General features: G+C 57.1%; 11 protein-coding genes and 1 non-coding gene across 12 annotated transcripts; 7 read left to right on the top strand and 5 right to left on the bottom strand.

Annotated features, from left to right (window-relative positions):
- Positions 1-533: 533 nt before the first annotated feature.
- Positions 534-2,235, top strand: F5Z01DRAFT_670883 (Alpha/Beta hydrolase protein; the record flags this gene model as incomplete). Its single annotated transcript, XM_046264621.1, has 2 exons — positions 534-1,160; positions 1,216-2,235. The coding sequence occupies 2 exons, from the start codon at positions 534-536 to the stop codon at positions 2,233-2,235; spliced, it is 1,647 nt and encodes a 548-aa protein (XP_046122160.1).
- A 44-nt stretch (positions 2,236-2,279) lies between these two features.
- Positions 2,280-2,941, bottom strand: F5Z01DRAFT_645448 (Endoribonuclease L-PSP/chorismate mutase-like protein). The gene is made up of 2 exons (XM_046262841.1): positions 2,469-2,941; positions 2,280-2,420 (listed from the first exon to the last, which is right to left on the bottom strand). Exons 1-2 carry the CDS (start codon positions 2,775-2,777, stop codon positions 2,328-2,330), a joined length of 402 nt encoding a protein of 133 aa, XP_046122159.1. The 5' UTR covers positions 2,778-2,941; the 3' UTR covers positions 2,280-2,327.
- A 2,383-nt stretch (positions 2,942-5,324) lies between these two features.
- Positions 5,325-7,034, top strand: F5Z01DRAFT_326249 (peptidase S8/S53 domain-containing protein). Its single transcript, XM_046259057.1, has 2 exons — positions 5,325-6,687; positions 6,742-7,034. The coding sequence occupies exons 1-2, from the start codon at positions 5,466-5,468 to the stop codon at positions 6,918-6,920; spliced, it is 1,401 nt and encodes a 466-aa protein (XP_046122158.1). The 5' UTR covers positions 5,325-5,465; the 3' UTR covers positions 6,921-7,034.
- A 788-nt stretch (positions 7,035-7,822) lies between these two features.
- On the bottom strand, positions 7,823-9,277 carry F5Z01DRAFT_615927 (isoprenoid synthase domain-containing protein; the record flags this gene model as incomplete). The annotated part of the gene is made up of 2 exons (XM_046260886.1): positions 7,823-7,942; positions 8,006-9,277. 2 exons carry the CDS (start codon positions 9,275-9,277, stop codon positions 7,823-7,825), a joined length of 1,392 nt encoding a protein of 463 aa, XP_046122157.1.
- Positions 9,278-10,176: 899 nt separating this feature from the next.
- Positions 10,177-12,282, top strand: F5Z01DRAFT_645441 (X-domain of DnaJ-containing-domain-containing protein). The gene is made up of 2 exons (XM_046262840.1): positions 10,177-11,911; positions 11,964-12,282. The coding sequence occupies exons 1-2, from the start codon at positions 10,478-10,480 to the stop codon at positions 12,138-12,140; spliced, it is 1,611 nt and encodes a 536-aa protein (XP_046122156.1). The 5' UTR covers positions 10,177-10,477; the 3' UTR covers positions 12,141-12,282.
- Positions 12,283-14,113, bottom strand: F5Z01DRAFT_645440 (uncharacterized protein). Its single transcript, XM_046262839.1, has one exon. The coding sequence runs from the start codon at positions 13,953-13,955 to the stop codon at positions 12,672-12,674; it is 1,284 nt and encodes a 427-aa protein (XP_046122155.1). The 5' UTR covers positions 13,956-14,113; the 3' UTR covers positions 12,283-12,671.
- Positions 14,114-14,134: 21 nt separating this feature from the next.
- On the top strand, positions 14,135-15,225 carry F5Z01DRAFT_645439 (uncharacterized protein). The gene has a single exon (XM_046262838.1). It carries the CDS (start codon positions 14,278-14,280, stop codon positions 14,761-14,763), a length of 486 nt encoding a protein of 161 aa, XP_046122154.1. The 5' UTR covers positions 14,135-14,277; the 3' UTR covers positions 14,764-15,225.
- A 347-nt stretch (positions 15,226-15,572) lies between these two features.
- On the top strand, positions 15,573-16,634 carry F5Z01DRAFT_670876 (uncharacterized protein; the record flags this gene model as incomplete). The annotated part of the gene is made up of 1 exon (XM_046264620.1): positions 15,573-16,634. The coding sequence occupies one exon, from the start codon at positions 15,573-15,575 to the stop codon at positions 16,632-16,634; it is 1,062 nt and encodes a 353-aa protein (XP_046122153.1).
- A 61-nt stretch (positions 16,635-16,695) lies between these two features.
- F5Z01DRAFT_326148 (DNA damage response protein RcaA) lies at positions 16,696-19,382 on the bottom strand. The gene is made up of 4 exons (XM_046259056.1): positions 19,191-19,382; positions 19,078-19,134; positions 18,790-19,024; positions 16,696-18,734 (listed from the first exon to the last, which is right to left on the bottom strand). Exons 1-4 carry the CDS (start codon positions 19,222-19,224, stop codon positions 16,757-16,759), a joined length of 2,304 nt encoding a protein of 767 aa, XP_046122152.1. The 5' UTR covers positions 19,225-19,382; the 3' UTR covers positions 16,696-16,756.
- A 1-nt stretch (position 19,383) lies between these two features.
- Positions 19,384-20,454, top strand: F5Z01DRAFT_326147 (uncharacterized protein). Its single transcript, XM_046259055.1, has one exon. The coding sequence runs from the start codon at positions 19,586-19,588 to the stop codon at positions 20,168-20,170; it is 585 nt and encodes a 194-aa protein (XP_046122151.1). The 5' UTR covers positions 19,384-19,585; the 3' UTR covers positions 20,171-20,454.
- Positions 20,297-20,386, bottom strand: F5Z01DRAFT_t23. The gene has a single exon. It is a non-coding gene; the product is annotated as a tRNA-Phe (tRNA).
- Positions 20,455-21,161: 707 nt separating the features above from the next.
- On the top strand, positions 21,162-22,603 carry F5Z01DRAFT_645432 (uncharacterized protein). Its single transcript, XM_046262837.1, has one exon. The coding sequence runs from the start codon at positions 21,473-21,475 to the stop codon at positions 22,244-22,246; it is 774 nt and encodes a 257-aa protein (XP_046122150.1). The 5' UTR covers positions 21,162-21,472; the 3' UTR covers positions 22,247-22,603.
- The last annotated feature ends 96 nt before the right edge of the window (positions 22,604-22,699 follow it).

Below are 22,699 nucleotides of genomic sequence, written 5' to 3'. Positions count from 1 at the left end.
CGACTGAGCCCGACCAGGCGAGGCATCTCCCTATCTCTGGCTCATCTACATCGCTTCCAGCTTCTGTAGCTACGAGTCTCGTTTCACGGTGAGCAATGCGCCATGCGTCTCTCTGTGAACCACCAGGTGTCAGGACACACATGTACTCAGGAACCAACACCTGATCGTCAGGTCCGACAACTGTCCGACGTGTGGAGAAGCGGCAGCAAGGGTCCCACACCATGCGGCATGCATTGCACTTATCGACACCTCCACCGGCTATTATTACGCCGACCCGCACCAAATCGAATGGCTGGCTGGCTGGCTGGCTGGCTGGCTGGCTGGCAGATAGGGCTATTTCCGGATCACCAGACATACGTACCTTGCTGAAGTGTGGTCAAAGTCAGTCTATGCGCGGAGAGCGTTCCATCGGCCTGGGTCGGCTTTGGCAACGTCTGCTCATCCTCGTTATCTTGTTTACACTGGGTGTCAGCATCCTGCGTCGTCCAAGTTCGACGCCATCACATTCCCCCCTATTGCGAGGACAGTTCATCATGGCTGAGCAACGTCCCACGGTGAAACTGCCACAGGGCATCGTCCAAGGCGTGACCCTCAAGAACAACCACCTCCCTCGGCCAGTGGAAGCCTTCAGGGGCGTCCCGTACGCATTGCCACCGACTGGTGACAGGCGTTTTCGACAGGCGCAGCCAGTCGTGCCTCATCCAGATCTCGTGATCGATGCATCTGCGTACGGGCCAGCGGCGCCGGGAAAGCCGCTCCTCGCAGGAGGGCCCAAGCTCGAGTATAGCGAGGACTGTCTGCATGCCAACATCTTTCGCCATGTGCCCGCCAGTGAGGAGGCGGAGACGAAGAAGGAGAGGAAACTGCTCCCCGTCGCGGTGTATATCCACGGGGGTGCTTTCAACAGGGGCACGAGCTCGGGGCACAACACGGCCAGCATGGTGGCCTTCTCCGAGGAGCCCTTTATTGCCGTGTCGTTCAACTACCGACTGGGCGCCCTCGGCTTCCTGCCCTCGACAGCCAGCGAGAAGGAGGGCATCCTGAATCTGGGCCTGAGGGACCAGCTGGTCCTGTTGGAATGGGTCCGAGATAACATCCATCACTTTGGAGGTGACAAGGACAGCGTCACTCTCTTTGGCCTCTCCGCAGGTGGTCACTCGGTGCGTCTTGCGAACCGTCTCTCTACACTCGAGTGTCCCTAGCTAACACACTCAGATTGGTCACTTGATCATGCACTACAAGGAGGGCGAGAAACCCCTGTTCCACCGTGCCATCATCGAGTCAGGGGCAGCCACCTCGCGCGCGGTGCGTCCGTACAATGCACCCATCCACGAGGAGCAATTCCAGGAGTTTCTTAGGCAGGCAAAAATGCCCACGGACACGCCTGCAGAGGGCATCTTCCCGTACCTGCGCTCCCTATCTACGGACGCCATCTCAGCAGCGCAGACGGCCACGTTTGACAAGTACAATCCGTCCCTGCGGTGGGCTTTCCAGCCCGTCATCGACGGCGACATCATCCCCCGTCCGCCCCTGGAGACCTGGAAGAGCGGCAGGTGGCACAAGGTACCCATCATGACGGGCTTCACCCGGAACGAGGGCTCGTTGTACGTCAAGAAGCGTCTGGACAACCCGGCGCTGTTCCCCAAGTTCTTCGCCGAGCTGCTGCCTCTCCTGAGCGAGGAGGACATTGCGACCATTGATCGGCTCTACGCGGACCCCTCCCAGCACCCAGACTCGCCCTACAAGGAGACGCGCGACAAGGTCGGCTCGCAGTACCGGCGCATAGAGCAGGCCTACGCGCACTACGCGTACGTGGCGCCCGTCCGGCAGACGGCGGAGCTCGCGTCGCCGTCGACGCCCGTCTACGTCTACCAGTGGGCGCTCGAGGCCACCGTGCTCGAGGGCGCCCGGCACGGCGACAATATGCGCTACGAGTTCTGCGGACCGCTGGTGGTGGCTATCTCCGAGGGGCAGAGGAGGCTGGCGAGGACGATGCACGGCTACGTCACGAGCTTCATCATCGCGGGCGATCCCAACGCCGTGCCGACGAGCGGGCTCGAGAGGCCCGCGTGGCCGCGGTACGAGGTCGGCCGGGCCAAGGCCATGGTCTTTGGCGAGAAGGACAAGTCGCTCGTCGGGGGCGCGCCTGGGCCAGCGGCTGAGGTGCAGGACGACAGTTGGGAGCGGGACAAGTGCGAGTTCTGGTGGAGTAAGGTAGAGCTGTCGCAGCAGTAGACTAAATAGCGTCTCTTGTATAGACAGAAATCACAAGTGAGACAAATGGCTTTGACGTTCTTGTTCTTGAATGCAGCGGCTAGAGTACGTATCTACAGTCTTGCCCCCTGGCCAGCGATGGCCGTGCACTCGACCTCCACATCGGTGCCGAGGGGCAGCTGGTGCACAGCGACACACGTCCTCGCCTAGCCATGTTAGCATCAGATACTCACTCGTGACAGAAATTGACTCACAGGTTTCTGATCCGTGGTGAAGAACTCATCCCAGACGGCGTTGAAGGCGGCAAAGTTGGCCATGTCGGTGAGGTAGATGTTGACCTTGAGCACCTTGTCGAGGCCACTGCCACCGGCCTCGAGGACGGCAGTGAGGTTCCTGAGGCACTGGCGAGCGCGGTCCTGAACCGTGCCCTCGACCATGGTCTTTGTGCTGGGGTCGATGCCGACGGCGCCCGAGCAGAAGAGGAGGCCGTTGTAGGAGACGGCCTGGACGAACTGGGGGAGAGGAGGGGGCGCGTTGGGGGTGCTGATGGTGGTGCGCGACATGATGGCGGTATTTGCTGGGGGTGAAGAGGTGGACAAGTTGAATCTTGGGCGCGAGGGGGGATGAATATGTAAGTAAGTCTTTCAGTTCGTTTACATGCGGCTTTGGTTCGTAGTTCGTGGCTGTCGGTGTTGATATCGGGGATTCGGGGTCGACCGATGCTGGACTCCACTTTTCCCCGCCGCGTGGAGGCCGAGTTCGGCGGCCAGGTGCGGGCCAATTACTAATCTTGGTTCTCCTGTAAGGTGATAGACAGAATTCATGAGGACATGTAATTGAAGTGCAGGAGAGAGCTACTTGCAGTAGGCTCTATTATCCCATGAAAGAATCGTGGAAAATAATTGAACAGTATCAGAGACCTTTGTGCTTGTTTTTCCAATCATTTCTGAGAATATTTGGAGTGCGCAGAAGACAATCCAGTCAAAGGCAGTCCTGTAAGTTTTAAGTCACCCACACCTGCCTAAGAGCTGCTGTCGGTCATGCATGAATTGAGTAAGTGGGTGTAAGCCAACCGTCAGATGTGACCAGAACAACAGACGAGGCCACGGTGTAGAAACTCCCTCAGCCCATGCTTCGGAGCATTGAATTTGAACCAAGCTACTTTCAGCATCTCCAAAAGAAAATGTAGGCCTGTACTTTTGGTCAACGCCATTTGGTTGCGGTCAACGCTGCAGGGTAGGCGGCAGCAGCTGGCGGGCAGCCATAATTCCATGAGGAAGGGCAGTTTGGTCGATGAGAGGAACTTTGGCCTCAGACCTTGCGGCGATGCCTTAAAAATGCAGGATATTTTAGAAAAATCCCATTTGAAGCTTTTCATGAGGAGAGAAGAGTTGCACCCATGACCGAGGGCGAAGAATGAAGAAGCGGGTTGAAGTGCCGTCCTGCTGCTATTGTGTCAGACTCGCCTAGCCTCTAATACTCGGCTGCTAATAATAACATGGCCATCAATCAATTAAACACCCTTCGGCAACTAGATCCGTTCGATGCAACGAGACACACCGTCTCGCGCATAGATGAACCTCGAGCTGTGTCACATGGGCAATAAATAGTATAGTCCGAGGGTATCATGTATAATCATGGACAATAAACTCTAAACTCACATATTTCCGACCATGCCAGCCACAGATCTGGAACTCGGGCCTGTCCTGCGCCTCTGTACGTAATAGGCGTCTCAGGGACCTGATTGGCTCTGCTGCCCGTCCAGGGGGTAGCCGCCGGGCCTAGCGGTTTACCCGGTAAGCATCTATTCCGACCCACAAGATCAACACAGCGGCGGCTTTCTCTCTTTGAAGCCACTGGTGATAGCCAGTCAGACAGCCTCCAGCGCGCTGACCACTAAAGGCAGTGGATCCAGGCACTGGCAGCCGCCTGCGTAGTGGCGCTTGACTTCGGATTGTTGTCCTTGATCTTAACGTGGTAGTAGTAACTACTTGCGCAGTATTATCACCGACCGACGCCCAACAATAGCGAAACGCGCCGCGCATGCAACGACGAGTGCACTTCAGACACTGGACTGACTAGAGCCGCGGTTCATCTCGAGCTCGCCGTGGACCATGCGCATCCACCATGGTGCTGCTAGCAGCAGCGTGTGATAACGATCTTCACCCACGTCCGTGCCATGATGTCAGTACCCAGCACACGCAGCCATCCGCCAGATGAGCCTTGAACTGGCGTGAAGTACGGACAGATACTGGGTGCTCGGTTGATAGACGGCCTTTGCAACTCGGCGAGCTCCCACGAGGTGCGCAATCTCAGGGCAGGACTGCGTGCTGCAGCCATCAGCGGCCAGCCATACCGAACCAACGCGCGGAGGGGACGGCAATGCAGGCACCAGATGGAGAAGCGCATCAATCTGCGACAGACAGCCCAGAGATGGCAAAGCCCCCCTGGCAAGAGCCCTGGCACCAACGGACCAAGCAGACCTGTCCATCTGGCTGATGCACGTTTCACGCCCCGGAGACGCGGCTCCACTCGAAGCAGCGCCAGCCTCAACCTCAAACGGCGCCAACCCCTGCCCGTCCTCCTCTCCTTGTCTGCGTGCAGAGACTCCAGGTCAACATGGGACTCTTGTGGATGAGACGGCCAATACGGCCAATACACGGGGCAGACAGAGGATCCATCGCAAAGTTCTTCATAATGGCATCAACTGCTCCTCCAGCCGCTCATCTTGTTGTTCCCTCCCCTCCCTCTCTCTAGCGTCATCAGGGTCGTCGATCGTCGTTGATAGTTTATTACATTCTTCCTGTCGTGGATACACTCTTCTCGCGCGCGCCTGGTTGCTGCCCGTTTCTCTTTCATACGACTTTCATCAATATCGACATTGTTCGCTCCTTTGGTACGCATCCCTCTCGACGTACCTGGCTTGAGCGCACATTCAAGACCATTCATACTCACTCGCTTCATCTAGATCTCGACGCACGGTCCCTTCAACAATCACTCGCCAACACGACCTAACTGGCGACTCTGTTCTATTCGTCCACTCATTCACTCACTCTTGCTCGCTTGGCCCGCTCCGCTCGCTTGTGAGCCCGTCATTGTCGAGAACCAATTCATCCTCACGCCAGCGTTGATCGCAGACGTTGTCGACGTGCTCTTCATCTCAGACCTCTTAGTGACCGGCTCACTTTGACGCATCTTGTCTCTCTCTCCAACACACTGTCGGCACATTCATAACGAAAAAAGCAGCAGCCATGTCTTTCATCAAGTCCCTCCTCACGAGCGCCCTGCTCGTTGGCCTGCCCCTGGCCTCCGCTCTTCCTCATGGAGCCCAGGGTGCCGGCAACACAGACCTGACTTCGGACATCAACCTGGGCGACCTGAATCTCGGCGACATCATCACCAACCCGGATAGCAGCAGCAGCGGTAGCGGCAGCGGCAGCAACAGTGGACTCGGCGGCATGGTCTCGACCCTGGCCACGATCCTGTCCAACCCGGACGCCAAGGAGGTGATCCCGAACCGGTACATTGTCGTGTACAACAACACGTACGACGACGACGCCATCTCGGCCAACGTGATGCACTTCACGTCCGAGGTCAAGAAGCGCAACATCAACAAGCGCTCGCTGTCGGGCAAGCTGCTCAGCACCGACGTGCGCTCGTACCGCATGAACTCGTGGCGCGCCATGACGCTCGACGCCGACGACGACATGATCATGGACATTTACAACTCGGACGAGGTCGAGTACGTCGAGGCCGACACGCAGGTCCGCGTCTCGTCCCTCCTCGCACAGACCAACGCCCCCGTCGGCCTCAACCGCCTCTCCGCTGACGCCGCCGGCAGCGACCGCTACTTCTTCGACTCGTCCGCCGGCGAGGGCATCACCGCCTTTGTCGTCGACACGGGCGTCAAGATTGAGCACACCGAGTTTGGCGGCCGCGCCACCCGCGGCGCCAACTTTGTCCAGGGCGAGAGCGACGACGACCTCAACGGCCACGGCTCCCACGTCGCTGGCACCATTGCCGGCAGCACCTTTGGCGTCGCCAAGGCCGCCAACATCGTCGCCGTCAAGGTCCTCGGCGCCGACGGCGGCGGCGCCAACTCGGGCGTCATTGACGGCATGCAGTTTGTCATTGACGAGGTCCAGAGCAAGGGCCTGCGCGGCAAGGCCGTCATGAACATGTCTCTCGGCGGCGGTTTCTCCGAGGCCCTCAACCGCGCCATCGAGCAGCTCTTCAACGCCGGCGTCGTCCCCGTCGTCGCCGCCGGTAACGACGGCATCGACGCACGCAACTCGAGCCCCGGCTCCGCCCCCAACGCCATCACCGTTGGCGCCATGGACGCCCGCGACGACACCCTCGCCGCCTTCTCCAACATTGGCCCCAGCGTCGACGTCTTTGCCAGCGGCGTCGACGTTCAGAGCGTTGGCATCAAAAGCAACACGGACACGGCCATCCTCAGCGGGACCTCGATGGGTGAGTTCTTGAATAACCTCTATACATAGACAAAGCAGTGCTAACATGACCAAGCCTCCCCCCACGTCGCTGGCCTCGCCGCTTACCTCATGGCCTTCCAGAACCTCACCGATCCCGCCGAGGTCGACAAGACCATCAAGAGCCTCGCCACGAACGCGGGCGGCAGCGTCAAGGGCGTCGACGCCACCACCACGGATCTCATCGCCAACAACGGCAACACCTTTCAGCAGTAGTGGCTCGCCAAGGTCACGACACTCGTTTCAAGGCATGGGCAGCACGATTTTGAATAGCTGCGTATATTCATCTGCATAGATTTATTTGCATCTGGGAGGGGCATTCATTAGTGGTCGGTCGAGGGGGCATGTGTCAATCACTTTTTATATATATGGGGTACTACTTACGATCATTTCGCTCTCGTATAATTCACAAACAGTATCAAGATCCTGCATAGAACTGGTTAATGATGATATTCATTGATAATTTGATGACCCCAGACATCTTCGAAGAGGGGCATGTATGTGCATTGACAGTGCTCAAGCCTGAAACATGTCTCGTTGTGAGACGAGGCGGACAGCGAACCCCAGACTCGCCGTGTCTTGGCCAAAATGCAGACCCCTGTTTGAATATCGAACCGCAGGGTCTTTCGGTCGGATCGGGCCACTGTATAGCCCTTGTCTCAGAAACGTCCTGGCCCCTACATGTTATACATAGTACATGTATCACAGCTGCTATAGACGGCAGCGTCGAAATGTCCGCCCTCCGGCGCAAAAGTCCCTGCTATAGAGTAAACAGGAACCAGCGCCGTGCCCGCCTGATCCGGAGATGAGGCGGGCCCGAGGTCAAGGTGGTGTCTGATATCAGCACTTCTTCGGCACAACCACAGTCATGGAGAGGACTGGATTGCAATTTGACATCCGTGCTAGGTAGTGTGCGCATTCACAAAAGAGGGACGCATGCATGCGCGTGTCTGGGAGGTGAGCAAAAACAGGGGCAGCCTGAGGAACAGGGCCGGGCAGAAGAGGCAGATTATCATGATTAATATATACTGAACCCGAGGAAACAATATGCGCCAGAAGTCGGAGGCAATGAGGTCGTGAGGGAGATAAAAACAAGAGCTGGTGTCTTTGGACAACTGTTACAGCTCGTCGCGAACAGCGGACGGGTCGGAGACACTCGAGGTCCATCCCTTGGCCGCGGGGCCCATGTCGTCGAGGATGTGGCCGAACTTCGCGCCAAACAACCAGGCGGTACCAATCTAGATAGGACGAGTCAGCACTTTTTCGATCATGCCCCGGGCATCCCTCACACAAAGACTCACCATGATGGCTGTGATGAAGACCAAGCAGGCCAGCGCCACCAGGAAGATGACGGCGGCCTCGCCGGGGTCTGTCGTCGGCTCCTTGCGCTGCAACTGCGCATTCTCCGTCGACAGTTTCTCGGGGTTCTGGCGGGGGTATAGTGTCTCGATGAACTGCTCAATCTTGGCACACTGCACCGAGATGGCGAGGAAGTTGGGATCCCGGGGGTCGTTCTTCTCCTGGATCAGGCGCACGTAGCGCTTGAACACGTCGCACTCGACCTGCAGGTTCTGCGTCGACTCGAGCATGATCTGGCAGGCGGCGCCCTTTGTGATCTTGACGTTGCGCTCCAGCACGGCCGGGTTGCGGAAGACGACCTCGAGCGTGGCAATGGCCATGCCCTGGGGGATGGCGACAAAGTTGAACACGCTCTGGTCCTTCATGCCGGCCATGTAGAACAGGCACTCCTCGACGTGCTTGAGCGCGTCGAGCACCATCTCGGACACGACGTTGAGGGCCTGCTCCCTGTACTTGGGGTCGAACATGTGCTCCCACTCGTCGACGTGCTTGCTCCAAATCTCCTTGGGGTACCAGCGGCGGCCCTCCTCCCAGTCCTCGGCAATGTCGCGGATAATGTTGGTCTTTTGCAGGAACTGGCCCATGGACTCTGTGAGGTTCGGGCGCTCGGCCAGCTTGGGGTGCGCCAGGTCCGAGGCGAGGAAGAGGCGGGTGCAGCCCTCGCCGACGAGGCCGGCGACATAGTGGCAGTACAGGTTGTACTCCTTCTTGGTCTGCACGCCGTTCTTGATCATAAAGTCGTTCTCGGCGTAGTCGGCCATGCCGTTGCCCATCTTGAGCGTCATGTCCTCGATGATCTCAAAGTGGGCCTTGCCGAGCTTCTTGAGCTCGGTGACGACCACGTCAAACTTCTCGAGCAGCTCCTTGTCCTTCTCGACGCTGCCGTGGAACTGCCAGCCGTCCTGCTGCATCGTCTTGTGGAAGTTGCGCAGCAGGGGCACCTTCTTGTCCAGCGGGATGGTCATGTCGTCCTCAATCGTGTCGAGGCCGCGCAGGACGAGGTAGAAGAGCGTCATGGGGTAGAGCAGTTCGTGGTTGAGCTCCTTGATGACGGCGGAGAAGCTGCGGCTGGTGAGGTCGAGGAAGCGGAAGCACTCCTTCATCTCGGGCGACTCGTTGGCCTCGTCACGCCTGTGCACCGGGTCGTGGTAGACCTTCCATTGCAGGATGGAGCGCAGCTCGAACGGGTGCAGGAGATAGTAGAGGTAGCCCATGATGGCGGGTGCAGAGCAGAATAGGGGTCTCGCGCGTGTTCGATCGAGGGGTGCGCAGGACGAGGCTTCGGCAGCGAAAGTCGACCAGAGACAATGGCCGCGTGATGTGCTGAGAGGTGATTGAAGCAAAAGAGGACGAACAGACCAGGGGTTTTGCAACAAGAATGTCTCAAGGACGGGGATGGGATAGAAGAGGTGAGGTTGGCGAGGTGTGGTGGGTGGTGAGAGCACAGAGATCATTGGCCCCACGTGGAGACTGGAAGTCTCTTCTTTAATTTCCAGCTTGGGGAACGCGCTACCACTTTACCTTGCCTTGGCCGTTCAGCCAGGCACCTGGTGAGCGCGGGCAGCGCTGCCACAGGCGGGATTGACGCGGGCCTGCATTCCGTCGGCGACCAGAGCAAAGTCCGTCCGCACTTGGAGAGAGGCAAAGTCGAAGGCGTGGATTGAGCCGCCAGATTAGCCGCGAGCTGAGGAAGGTAGAGGACCAAGTGTGATGGGAACATTGGTGGTCCTCGTGAGTCGAGTTTTGATCTTGCGGCTGATTAGCGTTATCGATACGAGATGCAGCGTCGCTGGAATTGCTCCACCGGATGCAGTCCTCAGCCCGTAAAGCCAGACGTGCGAATTGGCGTGGGAGGTCGACATGTCAAAAGATAAGTATCGACCATTGCTTTTTTCGCGTGCCGTGTGCAAGCCTCAATGGGTCGATCGTGCGTGTGCGGACGATTACTTACTGGAGTTCGCCTTGAAGCGTGTAGGGTAGCCTGTCTTACCCTGATAGTCTGACCAGGGCTGCCATCTACGCAAACTACGGTGAATCAGGGTCTCACGAGCCAGAGGCCTGGACTCATGGTGTCAGAATCGGATGTCAGAATCGGCAATCTTAATTAGAAACTTGAAACTTTTTACGTTCACGCAGAGGAAACGGCAGTGTGCGACATGTGAAAACTGCCGACGCCACAGCGACAAGCCACGAATCTGGACCCCGTAGCTGACGCACTGCCCCTCCATTACGTAGACCGGGGGCTCCAAATTCCCTACTGCACTACAAGGTAATCCGTAGTGACAGCAGGTGCCTTACGACCAAGCAAAGCTCGACGCTGCAAACATTGGCGACAGCAACCTTCACTCACCTCCTACAACAACCGACTCCCCGTCACATCTAATACCACCTCGTATCCGAGAGACCCGATCACCATGGTCGTCGACACGGCCTACTACGACATCCTCGGTGTCCAGGCCACCGCCACCGACATCGAGATCAAAAAAGCCTATCGCAAATGCGCCATCGTGCACCACCCCGACAAGAACCCCAACGACCCCACGGCCCACGAGAAGTTCCAGGAAATCGGCGAAGCTTATCAGGTCCTCTCCGACAAGGACCTTCGCGCGGCCTACGATAAATATGGCAAGGACCACGCCAAGCCCCAGGAGGGCTTCACCGACCCGGCAGAGTTCTTCACCAGCATCTTTGGCGGCGAGGCCTTTGTCGACTGGATCGGCGAGATAAGCCTCATGAAGGACCTCACGGCCACCATGGACATCACAATGCAGGAAGAGGCCGAGGAGGCTGAGGCTGCCGCCGCGGCGGAGGCGGCGGCCGCCGATGGTAAGACAGACGCTGACGCTGGTGCTGATGCCGAGGCCAAGTCCAAGCAGGAGGGCGAGTTCCCCGGCACGGACGAGGCGATCAAGCAGAGCATGAAGGAGAAAGAAGCTGCAGCAGGTGCTGCTGGCACTACCGACCCAGCGGCAGCAGCGGCACCACCACCCGCAGTCGTGGTCGAGGAGGACAAGACCGCACCCCCTCCCGCATACACGACTACCGCGGACGGTGGCCCTGCCCTGCCGCCCCGTCGCTCGCAAGACGCCTCGCCGACCCCCTCCTCCAGCCGCCAACAGATCCCTCTCCGCCCCGCGCTCACCGACAAGTCCCACGAGGACCTCGCCAGCGAGTCGCAGGGCGACCTGTCCGAGGAGGCCCTGCGCCGCAAGGAGAAGAAGAAGGGCAGCCTGTCGCGGGAACAGCGCGAGCAGCTGGCGGCCTACGAAAAGGAGCGCGCGCGCATCCGCCAAGAGCGCGTCGACACGCTCGCCCGCAAGCTGGTCGACCGCATCTCCGTCTGGACCGAGACCGGCAAGGGCGACGACGTCACCCGCTCGTTCCAGGAGCAGATGCGCCTCGAGGTCGAGAACCTCAAGATGGAGTCCTTCGGCATCGACATTCTCCACGCCATCGGCCACACCTACGTCACAAAGGCCTCGACGCTGCTGCGCAGCCAAAAGTTCCTCGGCATCGGCGGCTTCTTCTCCAAGCTGCGCGACAAGGGCACCATGGTCAAGGACACGTGGAACACCATCTCCAGCGCCATCGACGCGCAGCAGACCATGGAGGACATGGCGCGTCGGGAGCAGGAGGGCGGCGACGACTGGGACGACGAGAAGAGGGCCGAGTACGAGCGTCGCGTCACGGGCAAGATCCTCAACGCCGCGTGGCGGGGGAGCAAGTTTGAGATTCAGAGCGTGCTGCGGGACGTCTGCGACGCAGTGCTCTACGACAAGAAGGTGCCCCTCGCCAAGAGGCTGGAGCGGGCGCAGGCTTTGGTGCTGATTGGCGATGTCTTCAACAAGGTATGCCCATCTCTTTTTCTCCTTTTCTGGCAAATTATGCTAACAACCGCAGGCCGCTCGTTCCCCCGAGGAAGAGGGCGACTATCTCGTCTTTGAGCAGCTCGTGGCCGAGGCCGCGATGAAGAAGGACAAGGACGAAGATGGCAAGAAGAAGGACAAGAAGAGCAAGGAGTCCCACCACCACTTCAGCAGCCACAAGCACACAGAGCCTACGCCGGAGAAGAGCTGAAGGAATCTTGCGCACAGCGGATGATGTATAGAGGGTTTGCGGGCGGGGAATACCGGTGCATATTTACATAGACTCTTCTCCTGTTTGGTTTTCCTAATGATACTCCCACTTGGTTGACCGATTCATTCACACCAAAATCACATCTTTTAACAACAACTCACTCGCGCCACGCGCAGTCAATTCATCTACTAGTAGTTAAATGAATAAAGGTATCTTTGCCCACCACATGTCCAAACCCACAGGACGTGCTAGATAATACATATATGGCTGATGTCAAATGAAAAAGAAAGAAAGAGGGGGTATCTGTTGGTACACAAAAAAAGACATGTCCCGCAACAAAAGAGCAAAAGCTGGCCGTGCAACTGACAGCAGAGAGCTGTAGAGATAGATGTAGAAAAGGAGTATGTCGTCCGTCATGGGAGTGGCTAGTGGGTGGGTGTAATTTATATGTGTCGAGTGGCTTCCGGGCCACAAGTGGTATCATGTTATGTCGTGCTCATCTGCTCCCCTCGAGTCAGGGGCCCAATCGCATCAGCCGCCATCCGGCGCCAGCTCTATCCCACTGTCGCGAGCGGGTGGCGGTTTCTCTGTGGCCGGCTCCAACGTGATGGACGGAATCTTCTCCAGGCCATCCACTTCCGGCGTCTCCTCTCGTCGGGCCAGGCCGCCGTCCTCATCGTCCTCGTCAGGTGGCGCGAGGACCTTGCCACCCAGCTCAACATCAGACACCCTGACATGATAAGCCAACGCCTTCTGCCCCTCCTTGATGAGAACCTCTGTCCAATCCATGCAGCGCTTAATACTCTGGTTAATCTTCTGGCTGTCAATGAGGAGCTCCTGGTGTTTGGTGAGGTCGAGCTGCAGGCGCATCTCATCTCGTTTCCGCCGGGCCGCCATCTTGGCGTTGGGAGACATGGGCTCCGCCTGCGAGCCAGTCTCATCGTCCGTCGACAAGTCAGACTCGTGGAAAGAGTCTTGCGCCTCGGAATCGCTCTCCTCCTCACTCACATCGGACATGTCGATCGGCGGTTCGGTCATGGCGGCGGAGGCGACACGGCTGGAGGGCGCCGACAAGCGACCGGCACGGGAGAGACGCCGGTATCGACGAAGTTCGGCTGTCTGTTTCCGGAGCTGGCGTTCCAGAGTCCGGTTGATGGCTTCGAGTGACGCATTGGTAATCTCAAGATCTTGCACTTTACGCTCCCTTCGAGCATTGGCCACGAGCTCACTAATAGGATCACCGGAGGGGGTCGATTTTGTCGGACTGGATACCTCGGGAGGGGTATGTTCACTGCCCGAGTCCTCATCTTCCTCCTCCAGCTCCTCGGCCGCCTGAAGTAACGAAGCCATTGACATTGCTGGGCGCGCGAGGCCCGGACTCAGGGGCGGCGAAACAACGGACGTAGCTTCGGGCGACTGTGGCGCCCGCGCAGGGTATTTCGGCAAGACTAGTTGGTCAAAAGTCGGCACGCTGCCGGTCCTCGAGTGCCCACGTTGTAGGCGAGACGGGGCTTGTCTCGCCGGTGCTTCTATGCTAACCCGCCTTTTCCCAGGGGGGTTTCCACTGGGAGCCAATGACGGAGGTGACGCCAGACCTGGTCTGATCGCGGGACCAGGAGGCATCGCACTTCCTTGTAATGATACCACGGATGGTGACGCCGTGGCGGGCTTGACCGGCGACATTGGTCTTGACATGGACGTGGGTGCAGCCACTGGCGCCGAACTGCCAGTGCCCGGCCTTTGCCCCGCCATCCTCGAGCTCGTTGACACGGTCGAACCAGATCCCGACGTTGTCAGCATTGGCCTCGAGGGCATATCGGGCGTCCCGTTTGCGTAGAAGAACTTGGTCGACGTGGGCTCCGGGGTCGATGCCAGCACTGGTGTAAAGATGGGGCCGCCTGGCGGACTCGTTGTTCTCTTGGCCTCCGCTGACGAGCCATTCGCATAGAAGAATGATGCAGCTTTTTGCAACACAGGGGCGGCTCGCTGCTGCGGCGGCGGCGGCGGCGGCGGCGGCTGCTGCTGCTGTTGTTGAGGTTGACCAGTGGACGCCTGGGAGACAGGTCTTGAGGCATCGCTGGCGTAGAAGAATTTGTTGTCTTGGTCGCCTTGAGCCTGGCCCCTGTTTCCGTCCACCATGGAACCATTTAATGGCGTCCTACTCCCAGTGTGCTCCCATCCGTCCAAGCCCTTGTCTGGGTTGGGCGTTCCGCTCGGCGTGGAATTGGCGCTCTCGACGCGGCCCTGCCTGGTTCCTGTACGCGGTGTGATGTTCGCCAATCCCAGCACTGGGCCATCTTGTGTTCTTCGCCCGGATGGGAGAGGCGAGGTAGCAGTATGGGGCTGTTGTGAATACGGGTACTGTGCTCCAACACTGGAGGAGGGCTTCGGTGTTGTTGTGGCTACTTTCGGGGTGACGACTGGGCGATTGGCGGCTCGGGCAGCGGTAGCACTGAGCTGCGGCTGCCGAGGCCTGTTGTCCGACATGGCGCGCGACAGCCTCGTCGTGCTTGTTGTGATTGTAGTGGCGGTGTTGGCGGTGTTGTTATTGTTGTTGTTGCTGGTCTTGGGGGTAGTCAAGGATGGGGCATTTTGGTTGTTGTCCCGGGTGCGGAGCGCTTGACGTGACGATCGGTGAAAGGGCGGTGGCTTTAGGTATTCGCTCGGCCGTGGTTTACGAGTCGGCTTGGTCGCTGTCGGGTCTGCACAATTGCCGGGTGTGTTGGTGGAGGACCTTTCGAGAGATCGCATCCTCGATGGCCGTGGTGGTGGTGCCAGTCGGTGGTGGTGGTGTTTGTGGTTTCAGAGGTCACGCTGCTGCCCGCCCCAATTCCAGTCCTCTAGTCGTTGTGGCTCGGCGCTGGAAATTAGGGGTATCAAAGCTTGAACGCTGGATGTCCACCGCAGCATGAATGAGTGTCATTGAGGAGAGCGAGGACTCTAAAAAAGGCTTAAGAATGCTCAGAATGTTCAAAAGTACCGCATACAGCATCTGCCCTCACTCTCACAGGCCATAAATGCACAGCAGATGCGTTTGCCATGCAGTTCACGTTTTGTTTACATTGACAGCAAGCGAGATGGGGACATGAGGAGACCTAAGGCTAAGTAAGGTAAGGTACGGAGATGTCGGTGTTGCCCCACCTGCTTGACGCCGCTGGCCCTTCGTCATTAGCTGTGAATCATGCGCTGTGCGGCTGCCTGCCGGCTGCCCGCGATTTGTTTAGAGTCTTGGACTCCTGGCTGTCCAGGCCCCGCCTGAAGCCACCAAGCTCCAACTGCTGCCCCTGACCCTGCGCCATGTGGGGCGCACTCCCGTCTGCAGTGACACGCTTTCTGGGCCGGCATGCATTTTCAACCCGACGTGCCTCGCTCGACACACTTCATCCACGCACGTCTCCACGCCTGAAGACCGACCTCGAAACCCTCCCTACGATGGGCGTCATCGGCGTCTCTTTGATCGTCGTCTCCTTTGTGTACGTCCTCGCCTGCCCGATCGGTTGGCTTCCACGATGGATCGTGGATTTCAAGCGGGGTCTTGGAGGGGCGCCAGCCATCACCGAGGGACCCTTGACATCTACAGCCAAGGCTGAACCGGGACGAGATGAAGATGCGAGGGATAACACAGCGACTTCGACTGCAAGAGACGAAGCCGGCTCTGCTACTGAAACGGTCAACCGCAAAGCGCAAGGCTCGAGGGAGATGCCGCCGCCTCCCAGGCCCATGACTGCGCAGCAACCACCCGCAATAAAAGCACCGTCTCTGCCCGAGTCGACAGATGAAGAGGAACAAATCACCCCCAAGGCCGCGCCGGCAGAGTCCAAGGGACCAGTGCCGACCTTCTCCTTATCGGACGATGCACCATCCAAACCCTCTCGTGCGCCCTCAGCCTCAGCATGGGCCTCCACGATGCCCTCCTCTTCCTCGTCAGCCATGCCGCCTCCTCCACGTCCGAACCCTCAACCACCTCGCCTGCCTCAGTTCCCAGCCGCCAACTCGCCGCAGATTGCGCGAGGGCCCGCCCCCGACCGTGGCCCTCCTGCTGGTGGTCTCGCCCCTCCTTCTGGGGGTCTCGCCCCTCCACCGACGCTTGCCGCCAAACCGAACAAGCCGAGCAAAAAGGTCATGCTCCAACCGGGTCGGTCGCCGTTGGACTGGGCTCGCATCTCCGGGCCCTCCTCTGATCTACGAAACCTCCCACCGAACACGCCCTATCTTCGTGTCACGCCCTCCATGCTGAAGGCGCAAAACGGGCGCAAGGGAACGGATGCGTGGATGGCGCTCAATGGCAAGGTGTACAACATCTCGCCTTACGCAGAGTACCACCCAGGTGGCAAGGGTGAACTCATGCGCGGTGCTGGAAAGGACGGGACCAAGTTATATGGGGAAATCCATCCCTGGGTGAACTACGAGACGATGATGGCGGCCTGCCTGATAGGGTTATTGGTCGACGAGCCGGATGGCAAAAGGGGCAGTGAGATGGATGAGATGGATTGATGCCACCCGTTTATATTTAGATACCCCATAGAGGCATGGCGTTCCAGGATTCAGTGATTATTCTGATCTTTTCATGAGGCATAGCTTGCAACCATATCATGGGTGTTATGTGCGTACAGGCCCTACTTACGCCGTCTGCCAAATCTAAACTTGAGCTCATCGTCACTATCATCACTCTCGTCGGCCGCTGCCGCTCGGCGAGTCGGTCTCGCCCTCTTGGAGGCTTGCTCCGTCGCAGACTCCGGCGTCGGGGCTGGACGCTTGCTCTGCGTCGTTTGTCTCGTGGACGCCTGGCTGACTCTTGTGCGGGAGGGCTGTGCGGATATCTCCGAAACAGCGGGCAGCTCCTCGTCCTCGTCTTCGCTCTCGGACCCAATGACGCGAGCCGCACGACCCCTCGGCTGCGGTGGCGGAGGTGGTGGAGGAGCCTCTTCACGCGTTTCGACGCTTCGCTGGCTGCTCCTGTTCCGCTTCTGCGTCTCCTCGTCCTCCAGCCAAAAGTCATCGCCCACTCCGAATTCCTTGTTCTTCACTTCCTGCAACTGGATCAGCTGCTTCACGGGTTGACGAACCCCTGTCACCTCTCCGCGTTTGCGGAACTTTTTAAAGTTCTTCATGCCGTTCCATTTAGGATTCCATCGACCGTCCGCAACATCTTGCTCGCGCGTGCGTGCCATGCCCGGCCGCCTGATTTCCATCTCTTCCACAATATTGAGTCTGCGGATCTCGGCGAGATCGACGTCGTCCGGTAGGTTGGCCAAATCTTCCTTCTCTCGACGAGCCCGCTCCTCCTCCATCTGGCGATGTTGTTGCAGCTGTGCTGAGATATCAACCTCCTTTTTGATCTTGGTCTTGGGTTCATGTGCCGCGGGGGTTTCAGACTCAGGCTCTGGGTCTGGCACGGCGAAATCGTCACGCTCCGCCAGACGTTGACGCTTGAAGCGTGCGGCAGCTGGTGCCATGCCCTCCATTAGATCATCCCGCGGGGCGTGTCTCTTCTGCGCTTTCGTAGCCCCCGGCTGGTCTTGTTGCGAAACCTGCTGCGATATGAAGAGGCCCTCCTCATCTGAAGCTGGTATGCTGTCCTCGGCCGGCGGTGGTGGCGGCGCCGCCGCCGCTGGGGCATCCGCCATGGTGTCGTCGTCACTGTCGTTGTCGAAGCCAACAAATCGTCGCTTGACAGGTCCACGCCGACCTCTTCGGGGTGCCGGCTGTGCTGTTGCAGGCTCGACACTTTGCGACGCCTGTTCCCTGGACTCGCTCTGGCCGGACCGCTCCGACCGAGAGCCCTGCGCTGAGCGTGACCCTGGAGCCCTGTCTTGTGTCGCAGTGCTGGATTCGACCTCCAATGGTCTTCGCAAGATGCTCGCATCCTTGATCAGGATGGCTTCCAGAAACTCGTTCTGGTCTATCGGCCGATGGTCCAGCAGCAGCGACACCGAGGTAAAAAAGTCGGCATACCACTGAACTTGGTCCCCTTTGGAAGGGATGTACCGCACCAAAACCACGCCCTTGCCCTCACTACCATCCTCGAACGATCCAAGCCCCTTTTCGCCGGCGACCTCTTTCACCCTACGGGCAAAGGTTTCGGGTTCTGTCTCTCCAGCCACGATCTCCTCGAGCATGGTCTTGCCCCCTCCAGCATTGACCGCTGCCATCAGATTTTCATACTGCGCTCTATCGTAGAAAATGAACGTGTATCCTTCAAAGACATCTGCTCTGCCAGCATCTGGGTAGTAGATATCTGCTGTGTGTTTCTTCGGCTCGCCCCCTGGGGGTGGTACATGTTCCTTTGCGTCTGGCCACCTGTCAAAGTTTTGCTCCAATACACAAGTCTGGGCATCGTCTGGAGAGTAAGCCGCCTCGACCACTGCGTCAAGGAATGTTTCCGTCACAATGTACCGAGCATCGACTAAGGCTTGCAGTGCCTTGACAGTGTTCCGCTTCTTGGACACCACATGCGTCGTCCATTTGTGGTGGTACTCTGTGAGCAGCTTGATATCTAGTTGTTCGAAACGGTCTTGCAGGGTTTCAATCGGGCCGCTTTGTAGTTCTTTCTTCGAGAACGAAAAGGTAAAGACAACAGGCTCCCACGTAATCCTGCGCTCGTCAGTCTCGCCCAAACGTGCTGGTCCAAGCAAGCAGGCTGGCCTACCGAAACTTTGTGGAGAATTTGCCCAGCATAATCTCAGCAGAGCTGCCTTCGACAACGACCTTGTCATTCTTAGTTAACCGGCCGTCCACTTCGGTGCCATGCTTCGTCTTGAGATCCTCAATCGTGATTTTTGAGCGAGCATTGAGATTGTGAGCGCTGCCGGCTGCCACGGGATCAACTTTGATGGTCATGTGTTTGCGGGATATAGTCTGATGTGCGATGGCAATCTGCCCATCTGCTACAATATCAGTCTCATTGCCCCTTTTTAGGATGTCACCACAGACGCACATTCACCCGTGGTCCGGCCATAGAGGTACGTTCTCCCGGGCCGAAGCCATCGACGACCTGGTTGTTATTATCAGCATAGATCCCTTGCGGGAGGGAATGGGTAGTCGACATACCAAAATCGGGGTGGTCGCTCGATATGATCCACATGCTGTATGCCAAATGGCATCCAAGTAGAGATGACGTTGCGGAATTTCTGAGCTGTGGTCGCGACAGACGCGTTTGTCACGGTCACGGTCATGAGACGGTGGGTCCGTGCATCATCACGCTGTCACGTGCCGCACTTGAACAATGAGCCGAACTGTCATCCACAGGTCACCCAAAGCCTCACTCATCACTTGCCTGTGGCACAAGAGGTGAAGTCTGGTGAGCAAAATGGGACTCGGATGGCGAGATGGCGCTCAAAAGTTCTCCGAATCCCATCTACATCCGTCACTTGATTTAACTTTAACTCCTCATTCACTTTCCCGCTGGAGCTGCGGTGCGCTTCTCTCGAAGCCATCAGCACATCATGGCTACCTCAACCTTCAAGGCCACCAACTACTCGGCCGAAGAGTTCGTCGAGAGCTGTGGCGCCATTCTCTTCGACTTCTCAGGACCTGCTCCTCAAGTTGGCCTCGTCTACTACAAACCCAAAGACGAGTGGCTACTTGCCAAGGGGCGTCGTAACTGCGGCGAGTCGAGACACGCAGCTACTCTCCGAGAGATAGAAGAAGAGACGGGCTACCGATGCCACCTCTTCCCAATTACCATGCCGACGCGCGCTCCAGCCTCAGCTGAGAAAAGCAGCGTACCCGATCAGCCACGTCTTTATCCCGATCTCACAGAGCCTTTCATGGTGACCGTCAGAGAAGTAGATGGCAAAGCCAACGTCAAGATCATCTGGTGGTATATTGCCGAGGTTACAAGTACGGACCGGGCCTCGGGTGGCGAGGGAGAAGAGGCGTTCACTTCACAGTTCTTCAACACAGAAGATGCGATACAGAAGCTGACATTTTGCAGCGACAGGCAGATTTTGAAAAAGGCCATCGACCTGACGGAGGAGCAGGCTTACGAAGGCTCACGCATCCTGAATCCTGATGGTCGCCAAAAGTGAAGGGTTCCACTGTGGATACAAGTTACCGAATTCAGAGTCGGTGGCTCCAGGGCACTAATACTCCACCATCGGCCAAAATGGCAAAAAGAACTCGCAGCTTGTGGACAAGCTGTAATGCACATGCATTGGGGCGAACCGGGATCGAACCGGTGACCTTTCGATGATGAGACTGAGGTGTACTTCAGTCGAACGCGCTCCCAACTACGCCATCACCCCCAGGAGATTGCAACCAGTCTTGGTGCGATGGACGGGCTCACTCATGTCGCTCACTATATACGCAGACGCGAAGGCACTCTTTGCTTAAAGTTCAAGTCAAGCATGCCAGCAACCCTTGCATTCAGTTTCAACATGAACTTTACCATCTGACGCAGAGCCTGTGAGGCCAAGTGTAGTGTACCACGATTAGCTCCAGCTACCATTCCCATTATGAGCCCACATTCCCGCCTTCAAATTCACTTGTGCCTGAATCAGCGCCACAGTGTGCGGCCCTTGAAATTGAGCCCGGCAATACGTCCTTCAAGGGATGTTTACCAAGCAAAACTGTCCTTCAACATAGGGTCAGCGGGGTCATGGTGGCTTTCCAAGTTGTGAGTTTGGTTGACTTTGGCGAGGATGCGTATGCGTATGCGAACAGGAGAACAAGAAGCAGACAGTGTGACAACATGAGGTGCCATGGCTTGGGTTCGAGCATGCATTGCGTGGTCATCGCGATGGGATTGAACCGGTCAAAGACTACCTACTTAGCGAAGCGTCATACGATAGTCTCAACGTTCGTGACCGTCAGAGCCGAGCTAGGAAAGAGCACCTTCTCTTTTCGCCGAACTTTACTTAAATTTAGCGACTAAAAGGAGCCTTTAGGAAAAAATCTAGAATAGCTATATTAATGTAATAAAAGCCGCCTACTAGAAAGTTTAAAAGAAAAAAAATTATTTAGAGTTATTCTTAGCCCGAAGGGTTAAGATTTAAGTAAAGTAGTTTTTCGGGCTTTTTATATTAATAAGGTATAGATCGTTAACACGGTCGTATGATGACTAGCCGTCTTATAAAAACGCCATCCCCTCGTAGGTACCTAACCTTGCTCTCGGATTTTCGCAAGGTGAAAAACACAAGTTTGTTCTTGTTGTTTTGCGTATCGCTTCTGGCCCGAAAACCACACGCAATATACATGAACCTACCTCAGCGCTGCGATCTCTACTCTAGATCAGTCACATCACAAACTCAAGAATCCCTGCAACATCCACAGCGAAACTGTAACATCAAGCATCGACAACACCTTCCGTTCATGGTGCGAAATCCATCGTCATGATGAACTCAAGTCAGACTCCGACGACATCTGATCCCGGCACCAACCCCGAGCGACTATCTGAGTCAGTAGCCTTTCACGAACTCCAGGGCCTCATGCTACTACTTGCTTCCTGTCTTATTTCAGTCCTCGCATACCCCTTTTTACCTTCGACTGAGCGGCATGACCCGCCTCCTTGGGGCAAATGGCTAAATTGGCAACCGCTGGCCGGTCTTCTGACGCATTATGCGCTCTGCATGGTCATATATGGCCGCGGATCACTCAGTCTCTTCGAGATCCCCCGGTTGTTGGAACTCTCCATGTCGATAATCGCGGGGTTTTTGGGCACGGTAGCTTGGGCGCACTCTCACCCCGGATACCAAAATGATCTATCTGTGCAGTGCAGTCTGGACAGACTGGCGTTCGTGGTAGTCCTCATGGTCAAGTTCTGGGCTGTTGCTCCAGTCCTTTTCTGGATCGACGGGCGCATAGACATGGAAATCGCCCTATTCCAACCGATCTATCAGGTACTCCTGGCGTTGCTCATATACACGACTATCCTGGAAACAGGGGTCCGAACGTGGGTGAAGGGCCATGTGCAGCTGTTTGTGAAGAGAGACTATCCATCGTGGCGCTGGATCGCAAGGCAAAACGACACCAAAGATCAGCCTGCGAAAGAGGCAACGTGGCGCAGCTGGCTCGTCTGGCTAGTCCCACATTGCAGGTATGGCCTTTATACTGTATTCGTCGCATTCCAACAAGGAAATCTCAAAAACCTTCGAGACTCCGTGTAAGGCTCACTTCAGGTCTGCGAAGTGAGTGACCTCGGAGCATCAGCAGGAGTGAGATGGGTCAAGCACGGGGCAAGACCCACCCCAACGCATTAGTCGACGAAGAGACACGGTCAAGGGCGCATGTAATTTATGCCCATTGATCATGCTTGGGCGGAGGAGCGTAGAATGTTGGTAGGGCCTCGGATTAAGCAGTAGCACAATCGGTCTAGTCCAAAGTCGAGAGCCAGCCATCCTCCATGGCAAAACAAATAACAATATGTCTGACGGCGATAATCCATCTTCAAAGCATCAAAAATACCGTTGATAGCAAGTGATTCCTGTCAAGTCGGACGAGGGACAGTGTCATTCGGAAGGGGGGGGGGGGGGGGGGGGGGGGGGGGGGGGGGGGAGGCAAAGAAAAAAAAAAAAAAAAAAAAAAAACAAAAAAAAAAAACAAAAAAAAGAGTAGCGAAG

This window comes from Emericellopsis atlantica (genome assembly GCF_019669845.1).
Source record: "Emericellopsis atlantica unplaced genomic scaffold F5Z01scaffold_3, whole genome shotgun sequence".
Lineage (NCBI taxonomy): Eukaryota > Fungi > Ascomycota > Sordariomycetes > Hypocreales > Bionectriaceae > Emericellopsis > Emericellopsis atlantica.
This window is presented reverse-complemented; position numbering and strand designations above follow the sequence as displayed.

Coding starts and splice junctions, on each gene's coding strand:
- F5Z01DRAFT_326147 (XM_046259055.1), top strand. CDS start 19,586: ATGGCTACCTCAACCTTCAAGGCCACCAACTACTCGGCCGAAGAGTTC.
- F5Z01DRAFT_645439 (XM_046262838.1), top strand. CDS start 14,278: ATGGAACCATTTAATGGCGTCCTACTCCCAGTGTGCTCCCATCCGTCC.
- F5Z01DRAFT_326249 (XM_046259057.1), top strand. CDS start 5,466: ATGTCTTTCATCAAGTCCCTCCTCACGAGCGCCCTGCTCGTTGGCCTG. Junction 6,688..6,741: donor CCTCAGCGGGACCTCGATGG/GTGAGTTCTTGA, acceptor AACATGACCAAG/CCTCCCCCCACGTCGCTGGC.
- F5Z01DRAFT_645441 (XM_046262840.1), top strand. CDS start 10,478: ATGGTCGTCGACACGGCCTACTACGACATCCTCGGTGTCCAGGCCACC. Junction 11,912..11,963: donor TTGGCGATGTCTTCAACAAG/GTATGCCCATCT, acceptor TAACAACCGCAG/GCCGCTCGTTCCCCCGAGGA.
- F5Z01DRAFT_645432 (XM_046262837.1), top strand. CDS start 21,473: ATGATGAACTCAAGTCAGACTCCGACGACATCTGATCCCGGCACCAAC.
- F5Z01DRAFT_326148 (XM_046259056.1), bottom strand. CDS start 19,224: ATGTGGATCATATCGAGCGACCACCCCGATTTTG. Junction 19,025..19,077: donor TGGCCGGACCACGGGTGAAT/GTGCGTCTGTGG, acceptor ATATTGTAGCAG/ATGGGCAGATTGCCATCGCA. Junction 18,735..18,789: donor AAATTCTCCACAAAGTTTCG/GTAGGCCAGCCT, acceptor TGACGAGCGCAG/GATTACGTGGGAGCCTGTTG.
- F5Z01DRAFT_645440 (XM_046262839.1), bottom strand. CDS start 13,955: ATGCCCTCGAGGCCAATGCTGACAACGTCGGGATCTGGTTCGACCGTG.
- F5Z01DRAFT_645448 (XM_046262841.1), bottom strand. CDS start 2,777: ATGTCGCGCACCACCATCAGCACCCCCAACGCGCCCCCTCCTCTCCCC. Junction 2,421..2,468: donor TCACCACGGATCAGAAACCT/GTGAGTCAATTT, acceptor TAACATGGCTAG/GCGAGGACGTGTGTCGCTGT.